Here is a 17492-nt window from a genome sequence, read left to right on the forward strand (position 1 = left end):
AATATTCATTTTACATGAAAACAGTTTAAAAACCAAATGCACTCAAAATGTCTTAAAAAGTATCCAGAGGCAAAGTAGTCCCATTTGGGAGTGGGTTACAATTTTAAAGTCAAATTTTACTATAGTAGAGCAAAAAAGGAAAAGAAAGAACTTTTTCTTTCTTCTGTTAAGTTATTCTTCAATTTCTAAAGGCAAGCTGCTTTTGACCAGAATGAAGAATATACCTGGTTTTGCATTTAATTTCTTTGCTATCATAGTTTTTCCTCTCAGGGTTTCACGGGGCAATTATTTTAAATTGCAGTGGAAGACTTTCTGGAAAGGTACAGATGACAAGGTCAACTGAATCCCTGGTCACCTCTTATTCCAATTTTATTTTTTCTTTTCTCATCAGTTTGTTCGTATTGGGAGTAGGCAAAAGGAAGAGTTTGCTTTTCAGCCTGTCTTCTGAGGTTGGGTTCAGTCTCATTAGAAACAAGCCAAGTAATTTTGTTACATTCAATATTTCCTTCAAAACCTGAGAATCTCTAAGCTAGTGTTTTGTTAACCACATGCATGTCGAATAAACTTTTCATTGAAATGAGGTGTGTCCTGCCAAGAATGTATTGTGTGAGGTGGGAGCAGGAAGAGGAACACAGACTTAGATATACAGCCTTGGGCACAGACACACACCCTGCAGAGACTAATATGCTGCACCTCTAAGGTCCAACACTGTTGCTTAACAAGTACGTTCTGAACTTCTGAACCCATAGGTAGGAAAGCTGTGAGACAGGATTGTGTGAAACATAAGTAGAAATTAGCCAGTAACTTTGAAAAGAGGGCTCATATCCAAAGAAACATATGGAAAACTTAACACAAAAACAAAAAAAAAAAAGAGAAGAAAGAGGAATCTAACGTATGAAAACCCAATCCCACTGGAATGTTTTTTCATACACAGTATAAACGCCACATAAATAAAACCACAAACCTCTGCTAAAGTACACGAGAGGACGTGAGCCCCCAGCACTCTCTCCTGTGAGGGCCGGGAAGTAAGGCCCCGTGAGTTTCCAGAGATAAAAGCTCTTTGGAAATCCTTCCTCCTGGGAACCATGGGCCTGGTTCGAAGGGACATTTGGACAGTCCCTTAAGCGTGATGCAGCCTGTGAAACAACCCTAAAGAGGTCTGTGATTCAGGCTGTGGGCCTCTGAACTTTGGGGATACCAGGGAATGGTGGACATCTTTTAAGGATAATGATATTCTGGTTTGAACGGGATGGCAATGTTTAGCTGCAAGTGGTCTGGGTAAAGCTGAGGACTCCTGGGGAAGAGTTCTGGCTGTAAACTGCCCAGCAAGACACCCCCATTCTCGCCAAGTTCTGTTGAAATTTTCGCTTAGAAGGTAGATTCCCACTCTTGGTCTTGTTCTCCGTATAAATCTCTGGTTTGAAAACTTTGCAGCATTCAAGGCGTTTCAAGCTTGAGGGCTGAAATGTCACTTTAAAAGCAGGGTTAAAAAGGTCACACAGCTGCAAATAATAATAGCCCAATGAAATTCAGATTCTAGCTGCAGCCCACTTCAAGAATAACACTGAAACAGGAAACAAGCCTACTAGATCTTTTTACCAGTAAAGCTAGTAAGAGCACATCTGATAAAATGTGTGTGTATGTGTGTGTGCATGTGTGTGAGAGACAGACAGACAGACGAAGAGAGACAAAGACATATGTAACAAGACAAAGACACAGAGAAACAGACATATAAAAAGAGAGACATAGAGTTTTCAAGAGAGAAGACACACACGGAAAAACAAAGCCACAGAGACACAGATGCAGAGATGGATACTAAGACCCACTCACAAAATAATTGATTTTCTTGGACTGAGATTCAAGGGTGTTTATTTTTCTGTTTGAAGTTACGGTATTAAAGTAATATTAAAGAATTTTAAAATAATTTAAAAATTATTTTTTAAATAATACCTCTGTAAATGGTCCTATTTACAATGTTTTACTAAAATGGTTCTGTATCACAGATGAGCAAATGAAATAGTGAAAGGTACCATATCCTTCAGATTAGATATATAATTCCTTTCCAATAGCTAGCCACGTGTTTGGAGAATGACCCTGCACCCTGGCTTTTAAAGTAGAATCAGGCATCTTAGAATAAAATACTTTAATGTGTGCTTTTGGTGAATTTGTGTTGGGTTATTATTGAGTGTGGCTCTTTGCCTTTCTGACCAAGACATTGAGAGAAATATTTGCTTTTTTTTTTTTTTTTCAGAAACATGAAGTACAAATTGGCTATACCCTTAACTAATTTAGTTAATAAACAACCTTTGCTTCCAGAAACAAAGTAAGACTGATCTGGAATCTCACACAGTGTGATGAACTCAAGATGTTTGTCGGCTAACCTTGGCATTTTAGGAAGGACCTGTTTCCTCTTCTAGAACCCTTTCTGCAGTCTAGTAAGCTCAACAGGGTAGCGAAGATCTGCTTCACAGGAGTCCTGCCAAGAAGACTCATTCCACGCTCATCGTAGGGCAGTAAAGGCTGACAGAGGTTGTTAACATCGCTATTAAAATGCAAGCCCCCTTTCAGATCTCTAATGCATTCATGTCCAGATTAACAATACCAGAGCTGATGAGGATATCAATATTATTATTAGTGCTCATTTATATATACAGTTGTGGCTTTGAAGTTCCCAGAACTTTTGATGTTGATAAAAGTGCATGCCAGATTTTCAGATTAAAACAACATTTTTAGTGTCTTACTATTCCAAATCCCATATCACTGTATGAATGTGTTTGCTGTTGTGGGGGAAATTTGGGCCATTACACTGAGATTGGAGTTCGCTGTTAACTAAGAATCGGTAATGGCTTACTATGATTTAGATGGGGAAGCATCACTCTTGGCTGATTCTAGCAAAGCAGATGATGTAGGTTTTTTTCCCTTTGGGCTCAGTTGTTGCTCTTAAGTTTAAAATACATATTTACAGTATTTTGTGTAGACTATCCAAGTTTTTTGTAGCATTTGTTTTTTGCAATGTTTGCCCTTCATGAAGTAGTAATTCCAAGTATATCCCTAAATGCCTGGCAAAGCATTTGAATGGATTGCATCAGCCATTGTGGAAGATTTCCCATTTTAGACCAGGAGGAATTTGTAGGGTCAAACGCTAAACAATGAAAGAGATTCTTGCTCATTGAGAGGCCAGCTGAATCCAGTGGCAGTTTAGTTTGAATTATAAATCAAACCTGTCATCTCCTTGTCGACTACGAAAAACCTCTACTCGCTTTATACACCATTAGGGTTTGTTATTAGGGTTTTGTATTGTTTTCCAAAAATCTGAAGGGAAATTAGACTCTTGAGGCATTTGTTCTAAGTGAACATTGAAGCTAAACTTTGGAAGAGGAGGAACAAAAAATGATACTATTTGTAAAGAAACTCTTAAATGATTAGACAGCTCCCTCCACAATTATTACTGTATTTAACCAAAGATATGGGGTCACTGGGTGTTACTCAAAGGGCCCTCTCTGGGTGCCATAAACAGTCCACACATGGTTAATAGACTGGACTCCAGTGGTTTCAGCATCTATGACAATATTAACAGACTGAATTCATAATGAATTAATACATTTACATGTGAATGAAAACTAGACTGTTGTTTTCACCAAAAGCAACTTTGACTTTTTTCCATTAAACCTGGTGAGATTTCTTCTCTGGTCATAACTGGGAACAGGTGGAATTATTGGCCTGCACAACCTCTTGCCTTGCTGAAAACTTGGCTGTGGGCCAAAAAGTTTGAGGACCACTGCCTTAGGAGTAGAAAAAAAAGCAAGCTGTTTGAGACGGTTTATTGTGGTGATTCAGGATTCATTATCCATCCCACAAATATTTATTGAACGCCTACTATGGCAGCTCTGTGCAGTGCAGCCTGGGGTATGGCGGTTGCCAAGCAAAACCTGGTTCATTAAAACATCCCAGCTAGTAAAACAACTGAATGGGAAATGAGAAGATGAGGCCTGACCTCTGAGGACCAAATGCAGAACAGCCTGGCTAAAATCATGTCTGAGTAATTTGCCCCCCATGTGATGGATGATAAAAGAATATACACAGGGCTTTAGTAGAAGTCTGTTTGAGAGAATAATTATTACAATATGTGCTAGAAAAGAACCATAATAATAGACCATAAAAAGAGATCATGGCTCTTGACTAATACATCAGACCAGATCATACTGGTTGATAAACATAATGAAGCCTGTGTGGTAGAGTGGTACTGTTTAGTAAAACTATCTCCAACACCCACACAGGAGGAATGAGCAAGGGTGTACTGTTTATAGAGAGCTAAATGTGGGAACGCAGAGCATCAAAATAAAGCAGTTGAGGTTCACACATATATATACACCCACTCAGACCTTATTAATCACTTAAAACGTATTTTATTTTAGCAACTGCCATTTTACCTTAGGACACTTATTCCAATAGTATGTTGCCAAAACATTTGGTCCATGGGATCCATAGCATGTAATAAATTGATACAGATTCATTTATGTTTTAATAATAAAATAATACAATGACTGGTAACTCAGTTGAACAGAATGAACTGAACTCTAAACTATTTGAAGGCAGACTCAGTAGTTGTCTAATTGATCCTGTTCCTCTAAATGTGGCATCCAGACTATGAAGGCTCAATAAGACAGTGTAAATCTGTATGACTGAAATTTTTTTTCTGACTGAACGTTGTTCAGTCTCCTATCACTAGCATCATATAATTCCATGATATTTGCTGCAGTTCATATGCAAATTATAATCAATAATTAAGATAAGGTAGCTCATGTTGATGTTAAGCAGAATTGATAAACTATTACCATTAAGGGCCTGAATTTATGGGAAAAGTCAGCATTTTGGTGGACTCAGGTTTGGGATAGAGTTGTGACTATGGTAGAAAAATACTTCCTCCTCATACTGATGTGGCAAGGCTTGGTCAGTCTCTTTCTTCACTTTGGCTTATTAATGAATCCCCTTTAACCTGCAGCAATAGCACTTCCAATCTTGACCACTTCTATCGGTTGGATATTAATTATTATCACAAATTACTTCTTTCAGATGTAGACCATACATGTATTTATATGGAACTTTCTTGGAACTTTCCCATTTTTCCATCATGTAATCTTTTTTTTTTTTTTTTCAATTAATTAATTTATTTATTTATGGCTGTGTTGGGTCTTCGTCTCTGTGCGAGGGCTTTCTCTAGTTGTGGCAAGCAGAGGCCACTCTTCATCGCGGTGCGCGGGCCTCTCACTATCGCGGCCTCTCTTGTTGCGGAGCACAGGCTCCAGACGCGCAGGCTCAGTAATTGTGGCTCACGGGCCCAGTTGCTCCGTGGCATGTGGCATCTTCCCAGACCAGGGCTCGAACCCGTGTCCCCTGCATTGGCAGGCAGATTCTCAACCACTGCGCCACCAGGGAAGCCCCATCATGTAATCTTAATATTGGTTAATAATATGACTAATATTGGCATTCTTTGGTTACTTTAGCAACCAAAATTGTTAAATGATGTCCAAGAAAGACTCACTTTATAGCAACTTCTCTATTATACATGAGGAATAGTTAATATTAGAGTGAGGTTCCAGTAACACTTGTCCACAAAACCTCCCGCCACCTCCAAACACACACACTTAAATACACAGACCTTTCTCCATAATTTGGAAATGGCTCCCTAACTGATTGGTGTGATACAGGAATGAAGGAATTGAAGATTGATATTCAGGCAGAATATCAGGCACATATGGTCAGGCAGATCATGGACACAGAGACAGAAAAGTTCCAGGAAAGTGTTTTAAAAAGTTTACTAGAAAAACAAGGCATATTTAATATTAATGGATAACCCAGTTACTGTGCTGTTTGTTCTATCTTGGATCAAAATCATTTTCTCAGCTTTAAAGTCACCCTTTATTTGGAGGCTTAGAAGTAAGTCGTCAGCATTCACAGTGGGGAGGAGGGATGCTCTATTATAAGTGATGGCAAAATCACATGAATAACGAGATGTGAGAAGTCATTTTAGTTGCTCATGACTTTCCTCAGACAAGGGCAAGTGGAAAACTTCTGAAGATATTTGTATTTTTTTCCTTCTTCTTCTAAATATAATAGAGTAAAAAAACTTAACCAATATGCCTGATACAGGAAAACTGTAGAATTATGCTACATTATTGCCTTGATAGGTGACTAGTCATTCCAAATGGAGAGTGAAAAGGGCATTACTTAGTGAAAATTGAGGAATAGTGATATGAAGAGAGTTTACATTTTAAAATTTGTTTTGTTTTTAATATCTGACTAGGAGTGTTATCTAAGGCAAGTGTTTTCATTTTGTGTTTCAGAAAAGTGAAAGTATGCCTCTATTTCCCAAAGAATATGTGTGGATATATTAGTGTTTGGGGGAAGGCTGTAATGACATACAAATTAGCATTGGTTTTATTTTTTATTTTTTGCAAGATGATAAAGTTTTCTTGGATGAAGGGTAACTATTCCATGAGTGAAGCAGAGTTTCCTCTTTCAAGGGTGAAGGTGACTTCAAGACTCCTTTGGAATAACCTACAAGTAGCGTTTTAAGGAAGCACAGCACTTCCTTTCTTCAGAGGCAAAACAGTAGGTTTTAGTTGTATAATGAAGCCGTGTCCCACCAGCAGCACATGGAGCTTATTTAAACTCAGTTCCAAAACTGGCAAAAAGAAAAGTATGATTTAGAAAACTATTTATATTGTGGAACTTCAATTGTATAGTACTTCTTATGATATTTAAAAAAAAAATTTTATGTTACTGTATAGATTAGTAATTACACAATCATATATACTGTACTTTTATTGGTTTGGGGGAGGATTTGCAAAGATATTTGATTACACTCAGTTTTTGCCTAATGAACTTACCTTAGAACTTAACCCCTGCATAAGAAAAGACCACACTATAGTTTAACATATGTCTGAGATCACAACATAAGGTTTCTGCCTGCAAAGCTACCTTATTCCAGACAACTTATCTAGATCAGAGGGGCGGTCACCTTAATCTGATTTTAATTTCAAATCAGCCTGTAAAACCAAATTAATGAAATATTTAAGGTAATGCTTTTTGCATTTGCTGATTTCTCGTCACCTCTGCACAACTTGGATAGTTTTTGTTGAGGCATCATCAAATGCCTGAGCTGAAAGAGAATTTGAGACCGTGGCTCACTACCAGGGTCATTTGCTAAACTGGCTGTAGGGCTACCTTGCGTCCCTTGTTCATACTGAAGCTCAGTGGGGTGATCATGGGAGAATCATTTGACCTGATGCTCAGGGTTGGTCCTCACACTGATGATTGCCCAGTAACTATCCTTCTCTTGCCCTTTGTCTTGCACAGGTGGGGTTTTACCTGATAATAACACCCACCAGGCGGAATTTTTGCTACAATAGACATTGTTTTTGGTTGCATTTTGTTGGCATTTTTTCTTCAAAGTGCAGTAAATATGCACTCAAGAAAACACAGTGGGAACTCGGACTGCAGGGAGCCTAATAAACTTCAGCAAGGCAGGACCTGTTGTTCGTGTTTATGTTTTTCTCATCTAATTTGGGAATTGGCATAGGAGGGGGCTCCGAGCCATTGCCTTTCTCAGGTAGAAGCAGGAGATATTCATGAATTTCTGTTTTCCTTCCTCTCTCCCCCTGACCCTTCAGATTTATGAGGAATCCAAGATGAATTTGGAGCAGGAGAGGCCGTTTGTCTGCAGTGCCCCAGGCTGCTCCCAGGTGAGTGTAGGGGGGGTCCTCCACTCTGGCCTGCAGGGGATGCAGTACCTTCCCACAGTGAGGCAGCTCTCACTTGGCAGTCATGCCTGCTGTTGGCTTTTCTTCTTCACCAAGATATTCTCAAAGTCCCCCTCACCATCCTCATCCCCATCATCCCCATCCTCATCATCATTTTCCACTTTGACTAGTTTGAACTACTTCCCTCACAGCCTCTGAAATACATCAGTGTTGGCCATTTCCATCCATAACTTTCCCCTGGAAGTAAACCAGCCGCATCCTGCCCACCAGATGTTCAGGATTGTTATTTCAGACAGGGGAAAGAGGGTGCTGTCTTTGACAATAGCCACTTGAATTCTGGGCCTTTGGATTACTGGTGAAATAGCTCACCATCAGAGACTGAATTCGATTTTGTTTTGTTTTCCCGTTTGAGTAAAATAAACCCCCTATGACTCTTTTAGAACCCACAGTTTTTCCATTTATCTAAGCTTTGAGAGAGGAAGTTGGCCTCCTCTGCTGTGTTAACCCTCTTTTAGCCTCTGATGGCTGCCATCAAGTGGATTAGATGTGAGGCTTACATGAGGTGCTGTGTGCGGAGTGTTTAGTAAAGGACCTGCACATTGTGCTCAGTTGACACCCGCTGTTGCTATGGTGACTGCTGCTACTATTGTACTAGAACCCATCTCTTTGAAAGAAATTGGAAACATCCATCATCTAAAATCAGAATTTGACATTTTCCCTTTGGAACAGGATGGTGACTTTTTCTACACTTGACCCTTTGGATATCTCCAAGTTCCAGTCATTGGAAAATGACCACACATGGTGCTCTCATGCCAAGATCTTCATTTTATGGGATGAAGGACAAGCTTAGAACTCAGAGCACAGGCATGTGGGTAGCTATGCTCTCTTTCTCTGAAGTGCCCAGTAGTTTCAGGTGGAATCAAGCCCCACTCTCTTGCCTGTTTATGTTGTGGGGTTGGCGGCACAGCGTAGAGCAATGTCTGGGAGTCAGTGAGAGGTGATGTTCATTAAGGACCCTTTTCATTGTATCTCCCCAGAGAGTTTGAGGAGGGTTCTGGAAGCTTCCTGGAGGGAATATGCCATGGAAACATGAAATGTTATTGCCTTGCGATGCCGCTTGACATCAGCCACCAGCTGAGAAACCAGCCTCCTTTGCTTGCGTTCTGGCAGATTCTGCAGGGGCTTTTATATGAATGTTGGTTTTTACCTAATAAATAAGGAAAGCGGTAGAGAAAATTATTTTGAATTTCAACTATATTTTGGCAAGCTGGTTTTGGAGGTCCTTTTGAAATAGGAAACACTGGGAAGACACAGATAGGTTGAAGTACTGGGAAAAATTCTGCTAGACCAGGACTCTCCATTGTGAATGCAGAAAATTGCCTTATCTAAGTTAAAACTGATTTCCACTTAGTTTCCTTAAGGAGGAGTCTCAATAGCCAGAAAGAATTCGATAACTTGAGCAGTTTGCTTTGCTTTGGCTGTAAAAACGTGACATTAAGTTTTATTCAATTTGAGTCACTCAGCACATTTTTGAGGGGCCTGCTTTGTGCATAAAACACATGTACCCCTGCCTTCACGGAACTTCTAGCCTAGGCATCACATGTGGAACCACATGAGCAATTCATCAATTAATTAATGAATTGCAGTTTTCCATGAAGGAAGAGCACAGGCCACCCTGAAGACTATCATAAGGGGATTTACTTTACTTGGGGAGGATAATGGGGGTGTCTCTGTGGAAGGGGCATTCAAGGGAAAGGGATCCTCAAGAGACTTAGCAAAGGCCATAGAGGGTTCATGGCAAGTTAGGGTTCCAGGAGAGTCCAGGATTGTGAATGATGGTAGAGGAGAGCCTTTAAGAAAGGGGTATTTAGCCACATCCAGCATTTGGATAAGTCAGAGAGAAAAGAAGTGCACAGAGGACATTGGACTGGGTGGCAGAATTTCCCAAGCTTGGCACTACCAATACTTGGGGCTGAATAATTCTTTGTTGTGTGTGTGGGGGGGGCTTCCCTGTGCATTATAGGATACTTAGCAGCATCCCTGACCTCTATCTGTTAGATCCCAGTAGCGCTCCCCAGTTGTGAAAACCAGAAATGTTTCCAGGCATTACTAAATGTCCCCTTGGGGGCCAAATTGCCCCCGGCTGAGAGTGACTGCCCAGTGACTTGCATTTTGGCTTTAGCCTTGTTTCTTTTTGGATCCCTTCCCTTTTGGGAATCACCTACTTCTAAGTGATGCTCCCCCATTCTATTTTAGGTATTGCTATAAGCCATCTTTTCTCCTTTTTGGAATCAGGCAGGGTATAAATAAATAAATGCTACAGACGTGTGGTCACTGGTGTCAGATGCTGCTAGAGCTGGCACAGTGAGAGGCCTGAGCAGGGGCTGTTGGGTTTGGCAGTTGGCTGCTTGCCGGCAACCTATGAGAGAGGAGTTGGGGTGGGGGCCAGATTGAGTGAGTGGGTGGTGAGGAAGTGGAGGTGGCCAGCATAGAGGAGCCTTTCAAGAGTGCTAGGGAGTGACGGGAAGCAGAGTGATATAATGGTAGCCTGAGAAGGAAGCAGCTTGAGAAAAGTTTTTTTTTTTTTTTAACATCTTTATTGGAGTATAATTGCTTTACAGTGGTGCGTTAGTTTCTGCTTTATAACAAAGTGAATCAGCTATACGTATACATACATTAGGTCAAGGCTCGCCAGGCTGGATTTAGTCAAGGGCAAGGAGGAGTGAGCATGCTGGCTTGAAGGACCACAGCTGGAGTGCCCTTCCCCAGACTATAGGGGTGTAGAGGATCCTGTGGAGGGTGGTGGGGGGGTGCTAATTCCTCAGAGACAGGAGGGAATGGAAATAGGACCTATGAAGTTAATGTAAATTCTGAGATGGAGGTGATAATAAATGTTGAAGGGGTGCATTTCAAATGACCTTGAACTTCAATGAAGGAGCAGGTCATTTCCTTGAGAAGGCTGTGTGAACTGAGGAAAGGTTTGGAGAAACATGAGACTTGAGAATTTACATAGTTTCTTGGTTTTAAGGTAAAATTCCAAGCCTCTTCCTTCAACCCCCACTAAATTTAAATGTAAAGATATATCTAAAACTTGATGTCTCTATTTAATGTGGAAGTGTTTCTTTTTCTTGATAAGCTATTATAAAAATATGAGCATCTTTCAATTGAAGGGATATTAGAATTGAGAAAATATGGTGGTTGGCCAGTGATTCCAAGGGTCTCCTGGTGGGGTGTTAGGGAATCAGTCCATCATGGCATTTACTTTAGCGATGTTCCATAGCCTGGGACCTGCATGGAGAAGAAAGGATGGCTGGGAATTGGAAAGGGGAGTAAATATGAATTATGAGTGCTTGCGCTGTGTTGGAGGTGATGGATGGATTCCCCTCCCACCCCCTTTTTCCCTCGTTGGAAAGAACATTTGCTCTATTAGGAACGGCCTATATTACCTGGGAGGTTTTGTGTGTGTGTGTGTGTTACAGCTCCTTATAAGTTAGCTTTGTCCCAGAAGTGAGGAGAAACAAGCTTCTCTTGCTCTTTCTGATCTCACAAAGTCCAATGTTAATTTCACTGTTCCTTTGCCCTCTGCATTTACCTTGTTTTAAGTTCCATTGGCCTCTCTTAGCTCTGTATCTATTGCAGACTGTACATTTTGGTTATTTACAATTTGCTATTTTCCTACCAAATAAAAAAAAAAAAATCACAGATATCCTGTATTGTCTTATTTGGAAGGTAATTATAATTAATATGAGATATCATGGAGATTATTAGTAGTATATAATAAGTATTCTTGTTTATATTCTATTTTAGTTTATTATTTTATGGAACCAAAAATGGCTCACAAAATGGCTGCAAATGAAGGCTATTCCCATGTTGTTTTTTGGTATATATTACAGAAAAGAATTATAATAAGGCTTTTGACAGAAAGACTAAGAAATTTAACCTATGTGTCTAAGCCACACATGGTAGTGTCACTTATTTGATGCAGTCATTCTACTATAGTGTTACAGAGGACCAGATGATCCTGCAGGAAAAACCCACATGTCATGAAGACTTCTTTGTATTCAGAAATCTGGCATTATCACCATGTGTTGCAACTTCTGTACTCTCCAATTTATGTTATGCAAATGACAAAGAAATAAGTGATATTTATTTGAAGAACTACTTTTAGAATATTCCAAAGGATTTAGCCCAGTGAATCCCCTCATTCCCGTGAATACAAATTATACTGTTTGCAGAAAAGATTTCTACCTTAATATACAATGGTAATTGAAATTTATAGTGGCTATCCTGAGGATCTGGGATGCTCTGAGAGATTTTCTAGATTGTCAAAGATTTGGAAATATTCAGCAGACTTTATTGTCTTTTGTTGAATTTTCATTTGACTTTGATAAAGCAGATACCCTGTTAAGTTCAGGTATTAAAACGTACCAGTCTGAGTCAGGATAGGCTAGGATCTGCTACAATAATAAATTAGTCCAAAGCTTCAATGACTTGACACAACAAAGGCTTATTTCAGTTGCCCAAGCATACATTTCAGTTATAGATTGGCAGGATATTTTTTATAATCCTTCAGAATTCAGAGATACTCTTCATAATTCTTCAGAGATTTAGGATGATTGAGGGGCCACTATTTCTCGTATTGTGAATCTCTGTGCTAAAAGGGAGAGGGTCTTGCCCCAAGAAATAGATGCTCACATCTGGGTGACATGTCACTTCCATTCATGACTCAATGGGTAGAACTACTCACATGGCCCCACCCAACCACAAGAGGGCCAGGAAATCCAATTCCACCATATGACCAGAAGCCAGACAGCTGAAAATATTTGGGCGCAGCATTTTTGACAACTGTAATATCATTCCCTGAAAATTAAAAATAAAGTGTTGGTTTACTACATTGCACGGAGTATAGAACACTAAAAGTAATTTGCTGTGTTACTATAAATCATATGTATAATTATAATCAATGAGATGATCAGTGTGCAAGGTCTTCATAAACAGAAACATACTATGCAAATGTCATGGGGTACATCTGTAGATATATATGGCAAATAATTAAGCGTGACGTGTAGTTCTTTTCCAAAGTCTGACATGAATGCATATGTGCTTGCGTAAAATAATTTGTCATTTTACTTACCATGCTTTCAAACTTTTTCAGAACGAATATTTTTTTCCTTGTCACGTTTGCAGTGCTGAATGAATCTTTTTCTCTATGATGACAAAATATATATTACAAAACTGAATGGCTCCTCTCCCCTCTCCCTTTTTTTCTATTTTTCTGACAGCGCTTCCCAACAGAGGACCATCTGATGATTCATAGGCACAAGCATGAAATGACTTTGAAGTTTCCCTCAATAAAAACAGACAATATGTTATCAGGTAAGGAGCTATCAGGCAAAGACGCTTTGGGTGATCAGATCAGCTTCCTGTGAGATACTTGTTCTACAGAATAGGATGATTTCCGCTGGCAAATTCTACACCTTGAAAATTTATATTTCTAAAGTATAGCTGAGGCTTAAAATAATGGTAAGCAGGAATGTAATCCGCTAATATAGTGTTCACTCAAATAATTGGAGAGCTATGACTTCTTGTTTTCTGGAACGTGAAATATTTATTACTATGAAACTTGGCTCCATATAAGGATTTTTTAACATCACATACCTGTAATTACTCAAGCAACAGATATTAATTGAGCATCTGTAATGCACATTGCACTGTTCTGAGTGCCATGGAGGCGCGAAGATTGATATGATTACTGTTTTCGAGGACATCACAATGTGTGTGTGAAAACTTAGCTAAAATAGAGGACTGTCCATGATATATATCAAATGAGCCTTGTAAGGAAAAATGCTGTGTGGCTTTAGCAGAAGGAGCTGTCTTTCTGGACTGAGCTGGTCAGTGAAGGTTTCCTTAAGAAACAGTACCTGCTTCATAATTGGGAAATTAAATAAGATAATGTGTGGAAATACAACAAGTGCTCAGCAAATGTGATCAGAAATAAATAATAATGATAATCCATCAATTAATTTCCATTCTGTCCGATCTTGAGAGGTAGTGGGGTAAATTAGAAAGAGTGCAGGGAGTGAGGAAACTTGAACTCTAGCCTGGCCAGATGACCTTGAGCAAGTTGGTAAACACTTCTGGGCTTCAGTTTCTTTTTCCATTAAATGGGAATGATTTTATCTGCCCAGTCTATTTCACAGGCTTATTGTGATCCAATGAAAGCGTGTAAGTGCAAGAGTTTCATAAACCCTAGCAGGGCAATTGAAGCATTTCCTGTTGCCCTTCTCAGGCTAGAAATATTTCACTCAAGCCACTGTCTCCCTGGCATCGTGAAAGAAATAATACGTCCATGAACATGTTTTAAATGATATCAGAAGAGAAACTGACTGCACAGGCAAAACTGGCTCGTATAATTGAGCATTTCTATGGCACTTAAATTTTACAAGTATTTTATTATCACTCTTATTAGTAAATACCCTAAGAGTTTTTTCAGACAGGTTATTATTACAACCCACATTTTATGGGTAGAGATGGAGGGGCGTGGGAGAGGGAGCAGCTTTCCCAAACGCACCAACAGGGCAAAAAAATAGGGCCCTTGATCCTGCAGTCCTAACCCTCTGACTTGCACCAGCTACTGCTTTGTCAGGCCTCATCAGTTTATATATATGATCAAATACTCCCGGTGACGGGACTGTCCACACGTCTTCACTGTCTGGCCCGTGACTTGTAAATGGTGCAGATGGGCTGTGATTTGCAAGACGCTCGTGTTCAAAGGCAGCTTCTTCCCTTCCCTCCTCTACCACCTCTCTCTCAGCCTGTTTGTTTTTATTGAACTAGTTGGCTCTTCAGAAATAACTTTGTCTTTCCTTAAGTCTAGAAACAGATGCAGAAACTCAAATTTCTAAGAATTATGAAAGCCTAGAAGGGTTAGGAAGGGTGTTCTGTTCTTTTGTTTTTATCATTTATTACGTTCTATAGAGTCACATGTGGTGTAACCTTATAGTTTGACAATGAGCATGTATAGGAAAGTAGCAAGGCTCTAGACTTTGGAATTCCCAATATTTCAAGTAATAAGTTCACCCTTTATTTCTCCCAAACAGGATCCCTAAAATAGGCTGCCTGGGGGTAGGGGAGTGGGAGGTGAATGTGAAGGAGTGGTGATTATGTGGTGATATTATCACTACAGAGGTAAGTACCAGCGTAGTATCTCTCAGGTAGACTGCTGGCATGGCCCTACAGGGAGCCCCATCCAAAGGTCTGAAAAAAAGTAGCTAAAGATGTGGGAACGTTTCTATAGATTTCCTATAGGTTTTTGATGAAACTCTTGAAGCTTTTCAGTAGTTCTTACCAGATTCTTATTAATTTGTTATGTCAAACTCAGAATAAGAAAATGAAGGGAGAAATAAATGAGGAGAAACAGCATGAATAATATAAGGGCATATTTTCTTTTGCTTTCTCAGGTTTTATATTGAAGCTGGTATGAGGCCATTTCATACTCCCAATGAAATTAAGTGCTAAATTTTTTTAAACCATTTTTTAATTGAAGGATAGTTGATTTACAGTGTTGTGCTAATTTCTGCTGTGCAGCAGAGGGACCCAGTTATACACAGATATACATTCTTTTTTAAAAAATATTCTTCTCCATTATGGTTTATCCCAGGAGACTGGATATAGTTCCCTGTGCTAAATTTTTAAACTTGCTACCCACTCTGCATGTTCGTAGTCTCGTAGAAATTTCTTGCTGGAACAGAATACAGAGCTATCCAGTACAGCTCCAAGGGCTGAGGTGTCAACTACATGTCATATGCCAATGTTGTCCACACTGAATTGTAATATGCTATTTACTGAGTATTTGTGCTTTGCATTTTTTTCCAGGAAAGTCTTTAAAATATATTTATCTCAAACATCATTTCAGTTTTAGCATATTAGATTGTGATTGTCAATATGACTGAAGTTTTATTTGTCTGTATCTTAATTTACTCAGATTTGAATTTATCAAAACCTTCAGAATCTGCTTTTATTGAAAATATGTTCATTAGAATTTTATTTCTTAATGTACCTTAAACCTATTTTGTGGCCTCTCATGAAGATGAATAATTTTATACAGCTCGAAATATAGTAACAATAAAAATAAAAATAGTATAAATCAAATCTTAAATCAGCAATCCTCATCAGGGCAAAAATGTTCAAGGCTATTTTTTTTTTCAAACAATATTTGGGCTATTTTTTTTTAAAGCAATGTTCAATTACCCAAAATTTCATTTCAGATGAATTGGAGTTTAACATATATTAAGGAGATAAAGTATGGTAGGTGTGTTTATTACTAATTTCAGGGTATCTAGCTAACCTAAATTTTGGAAAATCACTTCATCCTTCATTAACTGCAAATATTATAGTTAGGGAAGTTATTAAGATATCACACATATTCATTTGAAGGGTAAATGTCCAAAGAGTTGTAAGATCTGAAATAATTTTATAGCTTTGCCATAAAGTCCATTTTATTTAAGCCAGGTGGAATTTATTACTCAAAATGACTGTAAATAATCTTTGACATGCCACAAAGCAGGATAATAAAAGTGACGGTCATGGTGTTTTATTAACATGAGTCTGCTCTTACTGATAGACAGTAAACATAAAACCTCTCCTTCTAAAGTGACAGTACTAGTAAGGACACGAGTAGGGGTGGTGGTGTTGGATTCTGAGGGCAAAGACTTCCATTCCCTCCCACCTTGGTCCTTCCATCCTTATTTGGGCCATGTGGTACATTTCCAGTGTCCTGATGTGATGAGGGGCATGAACCTTTCCCTTCAACTATTCTCCATCTGATAGAAGATAATTTCATGGTGAGGGACATTGTGATAGCAAAGGTTTTTAGGTGCCAGGTTTGAAATGAGAATCCATTGAGGACAGTATACTTCCACATACAGGTTGCAAAATTACCAGCTACCACATGACACCAGATCTGTTTGGCTTGCAAATTATGATCAAATTTCAGTATTAGAGACAAAGAGGATGGTGTTTGGGTCTATTTTAATGGTATTATGTCTAGGTATCCAGAAATTCCCAAATCTTGCCCTATCAAACATCCCCACCCCCACTTCTTTACAGGGTTCCCAGGGTCTGTACAGGAAAAAAAAAAAAAAAAACAGAATAGGAATCAAAGTACAGCTTTGTAGTTGAACAAATAATAAGCAAATAATATGCTAAATGAGAACTCTGTGTGTGTATGTTGTGTGTTGGGGGAATATGGTAGAAATATTGACCTAGAAGATGACTGATTTTGCTTCATGAAAGGAAAGATGAAGTTCAAGAGTACTGCAAACCTTTCCCAAAAGATAAAACCTGATCAACACTCAGGTGGGAAACCTGAGAAAGAGACAGGGGACCGTGCCTTTAAATGCCTAGTCAGTTCCCTCACCAGACATCACAGCCTGATTAATGCTGCAGGCAACTGGGCTGTGTTTAGAGAGAAGTTAGGACAGGCACCAGCTGAGGTGTGGGAAGAGGGTCTGAAGTTGCCCCTTCATCACCATTCATTTAGTCAACAAACATTTAATGAGTGCCTGCAAGGACCCTATTGTGCTGGGTGCTGGGGATGTGGCATTGAACCAGAGAGATGAGGTCCCTCTTCTATGGAACTGATTATATGCTGTTGGGGGTAGGGAGGAAGAGAGATAATAGACAAAAAACCAAAAACAAAACAAAACCAAAAATCCCCAGATAAATAAA

At 39.2% G+C, this 17492-nt stretch overlaps 1 protein-coding gene and 1 long non-coding RNA gene across 11 annotated transcripts in view; one reads left to right on the forward strand and one right to left on the reverse strand.

The window, feature by feature from the left end:
- CREB5 (cAMP responsive element binding protein 5) overlaps positions 1–17492 on the forward strand; it is a 409265-nt gene that overhangs the window by 65409 nt on the left and 326364 nt on the right. For 9 of the 10 annotated variants that reach the window (XM_082471925.1, XM_082471926.1, XM_082471924.1 and 6 more), the window contains 2 exons: positions 7674–7745; positions 13046–13139. In XM_082471925.1, the coding sequence (XP_082328051.1) occupies positions 7692–7745; positions 13046–13139 (148 nt within the window). In that variant the 5' untranslated portion in view covers positions 7674–7691. Of the gene's footprint in view, positions 1–7673; positions 7746–13045; positions 13140–17492 lie in introns of those variants that run through there. The other variant, XM_082471931.1, reaches the window with a different exon arrangement.
- The window catches only part of LOC309665637, a 272096-nt gene that overhangs the window by 994 nt on the left and 253610 nt on the right, over positions 1–17492 (reverse strand). The window lies entirely within an intron of this gene.

The sequence above is a fragment of the Balaenoptera physalus genome, assembly GCF_965194825.1.
Source record: "Balaenoptera physalus genome assembly, chromosome: 8".
NCBI lineage: Eukaryota > Metazoa > Chordata > Mammalia > Artiodactyla > Balaenopteridae > Balaenoptera > Balaenoptera physalus.